At 40.3% G+C, this 8,814-nt stretch overlaps 1 protein-coding gene across 1 annotated transcript; it reads left to right on the forward strand.

Moving 5' to 3' along the window:
- On the forward strand, nucleotides 1-4,488 carry RBX1 (ring-box 1). Its single transcript, XM_042470679.1, has 5 exons — nucleotides 1-158; nucleotides 1,187-1,265; nucleotides 2,990-3,060; nucleotides 4,026-4,111; nucleotides 4,330-4,488. The coding sequence occupies exons 1-5, from the start codon at nucleotides 39-41 to the stop codon at nucleotides 4,340-4,342; spliced, it is 369 nt and encodes a 122-aa protein (XP_042326613.1). The 5' UTR covers nucleotides 1-38; the 3' UTR covers nucleotides 4,343-4,488.
- The last annotated feature ends 4,326 nt before the right edge of the window (nucleotides 4,489-8,814 follow it).

An 8,814-nucleotide genomic window follows, 5' to 3' on the forward strand; every position in this document is an offset into this window, starting at 1 on the left:
GATTTCGGGGAAAGAAACACCCGCCTCCTAGGACGCGCATGCGCATTGAAGGAAAGCCTGCCGGGAGTTGGTTATTCAAAATGGCTGCCGCGATGGATGTAGACACACCGAGTGGCACCAACAGCAGCGCCGGCAAGAAGCGTTTCGAAGTGAAGAAGGTGAGAGGGGAGCTGCCAGGCTCAGTGCTAGGGAATCCTGGGAATTGTAGTTTATTGTGGCCCCAGAGGTCTCGCTCTGATAGAGAAGGCTCAATGGCTGCGTCCACACTGGAGAATTAACCCGGTTTGGGTTATGGAATTCTGGGAGTTGGAGTTTGTGATGGGCTCTGGGCTCCATGAATTATCAAAGCCGCAAATGTGGAGGAGTGAATATATTAACATGATTGTCTCCTTGGGAGAAGGCCTGCTTAAAGACAACACACACAAAAAGACTCAAAGACAGGGTTGTTTGTTTTGCTGGAGTCTAACACTGACATCCTATCAAGGTAGGCTTTTGTGGGTATTTCGGGCCATGTTCTAGAAGAGTTTATTCCTGACGTTTCACCAGCATCCCTGGCTGGCATCTTCAGAGAATCTATCAAGATAGATAGATATGGCTTTCTCCCAAGGGTACCGTAGTTCAAAATACACAGTAAAAAGCAATAGAGATGCCCACTGCATACAAAGGACTCAAAGGTAGACAAAAACATCAGTATTTTTATATTAGACATTAGGCTTTTAGATTGCTGTCTGGCCTTTGAACATCTAGTAAATTACTTCTTCGGTTTTAAGGAGCGCTCCATAAAGAGCTTTTATTAGAAGACTGTGTAGAAAACATTTAGGCCTCAAGGTTAAATGACACCCCTTGAAAACATTCTCACAACCTTGTCTGTGATTTGAACATATTAGTGCTCTTCACTAAAAGTCCTAAAGGCACCAGATCCTGTCTCATCTTGGAAGCTAAACAAGGTCAGCTCTGCTTAGCATTCAGATGGGAGACTGCCAACAAATGCCAGGTGCTGCCGGTTATATTTCAGAGGAAGGAACTGGGAAACCACCTTTGAGTATTTCTTGCCTAAGGAAACCCTATGAAATCCATAGGGTTGCCACAAACGGACAGGTAACTTGAAGACGCATGCACACAGTCAAGCAACTAATAAAATGTGTGTAAACAATTGCCATGTCGTTCCTTTTGTTTCATTCTGTAGTGGAACGCTGTTGCACTCTGGGCTTGGGACATTGTGGTTGACAACTGTGCCATTTGCAGAAACCACATTATGGATTTGTGTAAGTACTTGTAGAATGTGTGTGTTGTAAGTACTGTGACTGTGCATGTCAGAAGTCTGACAACCAAAACAAGCAAGTTGATAAAAAAATAACTTCCTAGCAGTCTCAACAATTCTTGGTGAATTATGAAGTTAAGCTACACAGGTAACAGTAGGGGAGTAATTAGGTTACAAGTAAGGAGTTAATCCAGTACTTCTGCCTATATCTGCAATTCAGAGATATAGCCATGTTAGTCTGGAATATCACTATGCAAAGGGATATAGCACCTTTGAGACTAACTGAGCGGGAGTCATTGTAGCAAAAGCTTTTGTAGACTCTACTGCTGCATCTGAGGAAGCAGGCCAATTGTATGAAAGCTTATGTGTCTTACAAAGTCTCAAAGGTGTGCTGCAGGGTCCTTTTGCATACTGATACACCTGCCATGTTTATTTAAACCAGTTTTGCTGGCTTCCTCTGAAAAACGAAATTATAAAGTCATACTGTTAGGAACTCCATTTCAGATCCCCATAAACCCTATTGCTGTTCTTTCAGATGGTATTTTGACTGCAACTTCAGTTGTGCAATGCAACTGTAGTTTGTGGGATACTATCTAAATGCTTATTACAGTTCTTGTAATACAGTATACAAAATGGCTTCTGTGTCTGGGATCATGAATGTAAGAATTGTCATGCAGAATCAGATGAAAAGATTCATCCAGTGTAATATTGTTTTATGAACACAAGTTCCTAGGAAACTTGCAAGGGACAGAATATAATGAGACAGTTCTAATGAGTCTGGTTTGACTGTGATTTGAGATTTCATAATTAACATGTTTTATGAAGTGTTAGTGTTGAGGTGGAGCAATCATCCATCACCTTCTCCCATTGCACACCACAGATGATGTGAAAACTGTGTCTAGTATTAAGCTTATGTCCATACTGAGCGTCTCTTAGTCAGATTTTTTCCTTGTTAATGAGACCTGTTTAGTTCATATAGTTCAATACATTAGTGTTAGCTGAGGCCTGGTGAGCTGATCTTTATTATTATTATTATTATTGTTATTGTTATTATTGAAAAATATGCACTGGCTTCTGATAAAGTACTGGTTTGGGGTGATAATTCTAAATACAGTTGGTCCTCCGTTTTTGCGGGGGATCCGTTCTGGACACACATGCCCTGCAAAAACGGAAACTCACCAGTATTCAAGCCCCATAGGCTTGAATGGTGTGTGTGCCCGTGAGCACACCTCATTGAAAATAACAGAGGTCACCCATCCATAAAATTGAAGACTGTGGACCTCAAGTCCACAAGAAAGGAGAGGCGACTGTATCTCCAAACCAGTGTACCTGAGGGACTAAGTGTTTAATTACGGACAAATGATTGGTTTGCTTCACATATTCTCCACCTTTTGGAGTTCAGATGAGTAGCTTCTTCATGACAATCCAGGCAAATTTTATTGGTTATGGATAGTGTTAAAAGATGCAAAATAATTTATAAGTGAAATTTATATTGTGGTAAATTACTCTAATGGCTTGGTATGCTGAAGCCATTTCTGTCATGATGTAAAAAAAATGGGAATTGGGTCTTAACAGAACTCTGCCATCCCACAATGTATCTGTCTCTCTCTTTTGCTTTTTGATATCCTGCAATAACGATATTTGACAAGAATATGGATATTTCATCATAAGTTATCTTTTCAGTAAATAACCAATTGCTTGATTTTAAACTTTGTCTTGTTTTTACAGGCATAGAATGTCAAGCTAACCAAGCATCAGCTACCTCTGAAGAATGCACTGTTGCATGGGGTGTCTGTAATGTAAGAAATCTGATTTTCAGGATTTTATGACGATCAGATATTACTTTGTCAAATGCCCTGTAACTGAACTTCATAGATTTCCTAATTGATGCTGAAGTTGATCCTATACATTAATGAATTAATTGTTTTAGATTGTTAGAATGTGTTGGGGCTGGGTAACTTCCTAGATTCAATAAAACAGCAGGGCCGAAGAAGAAGGCAGAATGCATCATATGACTCTGTGCTGGCTAGCTGGTCTAATCTGCCTGCTGCCTTGTGAATTACAATGAAGAAAATGGGGAGCCCTTGATCTGTTTTCTTAGCAATCCTGATCTGCCATGATCCTGCTAATGTATTTATTGCCCATACAGTTCATTTTCATTTTAGTTTCAGTTGTGAGGAAAATGAGATGTTCACTTTTAAAGGCAACTTCCCTTGGACTATGAAAACTGCAGTGCTGAAACATGCAAAGTCTTGATCTGTGAAAGTTGTTTCCATTCTTATGCTTAAATATCCACTTAAGCTCATACCAAATGGAGGTAGATAGTGGCAGTAGGTGAAAGGAACAGAATTGAAATATAGTTGGTCCTAGTGCCAAACTAGGAAATCATGACTTTTGGAATACAATGGAACTTGTATAGGACATAAATGTTGTCTCCTTTCATAATAGAAGGCATTCTTTGTCCCCTTCTGCTTAAGATTTTAAAGTATTTAAAATATTTTCTGAATTAATATGAGGCTAGATGCTCCCCCTGCAGCAATTCCCGACTGCCCTTGTGTGTAAAAGGCATAGGGCTGATCAGATAACCAAAGTAACATTAGCCTTTTTGATTTATTGAAATTCATAGGACCTGTGGTTATTTATGCACATCAAACCACTAAACTATTCCACAAGTTAATCTCATCCTTTCCTTAGGCAAATTTTCTTACTTGAAATACACAGTTTTCAACCTACTGTTTGATTAACTTTGGCCTTCCTTTTTCAGCATGCTTTCCATTTTCATTGCATCTCTCGCTGGCTTAAGACTCGGCAGGTGTGCCCCTTAGACAACCGAGAATGGGAATTCCAGAAGTAAGTGTACTGTGCTTTTATAAATAAGGAATATAAATTTTATCTGTAGTTGAAATGGCCACCTCCCTGAAATCCTGTTGACAGCTGACCATGCTGAAATTTGCAAGTGGCATTCCTTAGATTGTACTGTTGCTAACTTCAACATTTGTATTTTAAAAGTGATTGTATGCTGACATAGCTACTGCCGAGTCCTAAAAGGAACATAAATCTCTTTCTAGGTATGGACACTAGCAGAAGAGAGGAGGCTGCCAAGTTTATTCTGCACCAAGTTTATTCTGCATCTAGTTAATACCCTTTCACCTTGCGAGTGGATTGTTCCTGTTCCTGTCGTCTCTTGTTTTATTTCATCATAATAAAGTTCTGTGAATAGTAATGAATCTTGATAGATGTCTTGAGTTCTTTTAATTTTCTTGGAACTAGATACCATTTTTGTTTTCATTACACTTACATGTTTTGACTAATATTTTTATTTACATACAGTAAAGTAAAATATTGAAAATATATTTGAAAGTGTTTCTCATGGCCTTTCGTTGTCTCAACTAAAATCACTAAATTGAAAACTTCCAAAGCTGGGCAGCCATAAGAACATTATCTCATTCTCAGATAGGCTGAAGCAGTAATCAACTACAGGTGGGTTAATCCCTTGCACTAACTTGGGTGGGTCAATCCTTCACACCATTTTTAAATTTCTGCATTGCAAACCGGATTATTATTTCTTTCTTGCTCCTTCTATCATTAGTTCAATTTAGGGCCCAAACAGGCAGGCCAAATGAAGTGGCTTCAGGCCACTTTGGAGGTGTGCTGTTTATACAACACGTGTCCTAAGAGGTCAGAAGCCAAGCCGAAGCCACAGTCCGGTCCTAAGGACCAGAACGCTGCTTCCAGCCTCTTAAGACGCATCATTTAAACAGCGCACCTCCAAAGTGGCCCAAAGCTGCTTCATTAGACATGTCTGTTCAGGCCCATTGTACCTTTAATTATAATTTTGGAAATAAGAGTATACGTAGGTATTTATAGTGTCTGAATCGGCAACAGCAAATGGAACAAGTTAAGGAGGAGGACTGCTTTCCTTCGAGGAAGAGAAACTGGCAAATGGAAGGCAATTTCATTTCTTTGAGGTCCCCCAAGTCTGCAAGTCAGCAGATCATGGAGGATGAATAATGCAATATGGTAAATGTTAAAAATCAGTTGCCCTTGTGGTACCTAAATTTAGTGCTGTATAGTTTGACTGGTTAACCATTTCAGCCATTGAAGGAGGCATTAGTAAGGTGTCTTTCATTCAAAGTACTGTTTTTGGTAGCCATTATATTGGCTCTAAGAGTTTCAGAACCGTAGGTTTGATTATGACAAGCTGCCTTTGCTTATAGACCTGTTGTTTATTCCAAAATCAGTATGAGGGCCGGTAGTCAAACACTAGATATGCTCACTTTCTGCCTGAATCCTGTGCATTCACTTGAAAAAAAAGTGTCAGGAGAGCTCTAAGAACAAGAAAGACTAGGGCCCATACAGTCAGGCCAAAATAAAGCTGCTTTGGGTCACTTTGGAGGTATGCTGTTTAAATTACACACGCAGAAGCAGTGCCAAAGCAGTGCTCCAGTCCTTAGAACTGGAGTGTGGCTTTGGCACAGCTTCTGGTCTCTTAAGCTGCGTGTGTCATTTAAACAGCATACCTCCAAAGTGACCCGAAGCAGCTTTATTTTGGCCTGTCTGTATGGGCCCATTAGACAGTTTCCTTTAATTTGAGAATTCTTAAGACATAACTCATTTATACAAATGCTGTCTAGATTGTTGAATGATTGTATTTTCCTATGCTATGACTTGGCTAAAGTTCCAAGGCTGAATCGACAGCTACAACAATTGCCTATAAAGTGGCAGTTTCCATTGAGGATTTTTGCACAGCTGTTGGAAGGAAAGAGCCATCTACATTTGTGAGACATTACAAAGTGGATAAATTCAGATCGAGTCAAGCAGCGTTTGGGAAAATGATATTGCAGTCACTGAACAAAAGAACAGTAGTTAGAAACTGTGTTCAGTAGTTTGCTACTAACAGTAGTTAGTAGCAAAGAACAGCTGTAATAGAAAAGAATTTTGAAAAATACTGGTTGGCACAAGTGTTTCAGCCTTGTGTAGTGGATTCAGCCTCCCTAGAATGACCATTGATTGTCAACCTCTCAATCTTTAAACCCAGGTAGAATTATTCCTCAGAGAGGGTGTACCACTTGCCTATAAAGCGGATCATGAAGCGAATTAAGAGGTGTCGTTCCCACTGATGCCCGAATTAGTTCCTCAGTGCCCCGGAATCGTTTCCACTGCAATTCGATTCAAAATCGAATTATATTGTATAATTTGAATTAAGACACCTATAAACTGGTTTTAAAAATAGTAGGTTATAAAGCGGGTTATTTTTGAAAGTGGGGTACAATTTGCTGTATCCGAATGGGAACGACAAGGGTGTCTCATGTGGGAACCTGGAGATGGGAGGAGCAGCACTCAAGGGGCTGGCCTGGGGGTGTCACCCTCTTTGGTCTCTTTCTGCATTGCCAGCGCCATTTTCTTCAATTCGCATAGACTTTCCCCCGGTGGATTGCAACCTCCCCTCTGTTCCTCATTCATAGACCCATGTGTGAGAAGAGCCATTGAACACCATTTTTAACTATTCTTTTCTTTTTTCGCCTCTGCCTGAGCGCCTGAGCAGCAGATGGGCTTTGCAGGACATCCCTGCTTGATCGCCCCCCAGACAGCCCAGGGAGCAATGGGGGAGGCAAAGCTATTTTAGGGAAAGGAGGCTCCTTCCAGGGGAACTATGGGATGGGCTTTGCAGGACATCCCTGCTTGATTGCCCCCTAGACAGCAATGGGAGAGGCAAAGCGATTTTGGTGAAAGGAGAACCTGGACGCCCAGGGATCTGAGGGGGGGGGATTGAGCCTTATCTTCTCTCTTCCCCAAAGATTCTCTCCCCAATAATGAAGCCCGCTGCCTTCTCCTGCTTGATCTGATTTGCCAAGCCTTCTAGTCTGGGGAGACACAACAGAAGAGCCTTGGATGCAGCCAATTTTCATTGGCTGCCCTAAACATTAAAAAAACAAACCCTAGACTTGTGACGTCTGAAGCCTAGGCGCTTGATTGACAGCTTGTGGACACAAATGGGAACGGGGAGCAAGTTAATCCGCTTTAAAATAAAGCGATTTAAAATAAATGGGAACGAAAACAGGGTCTAAATGAATCGAGGTAATTTGCCCCTTTTGGTAATGGAAACGATGGAAAAAATTCAAATTATTCCCAGAACATAATCAGAATCGCACCAATATAATCCGTTTTATCTGCAAAGTGGGAACACCCCCTGAGTGTGGCATAAAAATCTTAATGATTTCTCTGTAGTTTTACATACATTAGAATGAATGCACTCAAACTATAGCTTTGACTTCTCTAGAGCTCTGAAAGAAATTGAACATTCTTACAATTTCTTTGAGCATGCAGAAGAATTGAAGAGGGTGCCTCTAACAATTCATCATTATCTTCTTATCCAGCCAAATGTGTTTCTTTCCTGGTTTTAATACATAAAATCTTTTCCAGTGTGCTCTTTGCATCAGTGGAGTTTGACTCTTAGAAGCAATAAACCTAAGTAAACTAATCAGTTGCTTCCTCCATGAAACAGTTTTAAGGAAAGATGCATCTTTTGTCAATTTTGTGTTATCACCTTTGCCTTTTAAAAAGTTCTGCCCAAGATGGCAAGTTTAAAATAGATGTTAATGGAGATAATAAGGGTTTCCCCTTCCCAGCTGTCTTGCCTTCTCAGTAGGGAGCAGAATGGGGGAATTGCCATAGGTCCAGAAGGTCCTTCTCTGGACCCTTTACAGAGCTAGATTCCAGCTGGCAGGAGACCTAGATTAAATCCACAGGCAGGAGTTTTCTTTCTCCTGAAGCAGGAGGAACATTGGTTAAAGGGACATACCCTAAATGTTCAAAACCAGATAGAGAAAATGTTCCAGTCTCAGAGACTTTATTCCATCCAAAACCCTGCCCATAATCTTGCCAAGAAGTGTTACAGAAAAATATTAGCCCTTTTCCCTTTCCTAAAGACTGAGATTTTTCTCTTTTACTGAAAAAAAATCCTTTCATTTGCAAGCAATGAGAAGAAAATAATTATTTAGATAACTTAGACAAGCAGAGAGGGCTGTGGATAAGGCAGATATGTCATCTGCCTATCTGCCACATCCCTTGCACAATTCATTTTTGCCCCTTTTGAAGTCAGTAGTTCAAACCTCAAAAGGAAGTTATGGTGGAAATCTCTGTGATCAGGTAGTTGTGATCAAATTAGAAATTTGAGATTGAATATCTTCAGTTGAGTTTGGAGCATCATCAACCTCTATGAAGAAGGATGGGCTTTGTGGTTTTGTTTTAAAGGTTTTAACAAGGGTTTGCATTGCACAGCATTTTTGATGATTCAGGGAATGACAAAAGCCAGTCTTTCTTATACTTCCTGTTCTTCAGGTGTCTGTTCTGTACAACAGCTTCCTATTCCCACTGGCCCAGTTCCAGTCCCTTACAAAGCCTTTTATGGTCTCCATTTTCAACTGGATAGGCTGCATTCAAACTTTCTCATTATCCTTCTAACTTAGAGTAAACTATGAATCACCAGCAGAGATGTCAATTTTTAAAACTTCCTTATATATGTATATCTAATCTTAATTTCAATTATTTAA

Source organism: Sceloporus undulatus, chromosome 5 (genome assembly GCF_019175285.1).
Source record: "Sceloporus undulatus isolate JIND9_A2432 ecotype Alabama chromosome 5, SceUnd_v1.1, whole genome shotgun sequence".
NCBI lineage: Eukaryota > Metazoa > Chordata > Lepidosauria > Squamata > Phrynosomatidae > Sceloporus > Sceloporus undulatus.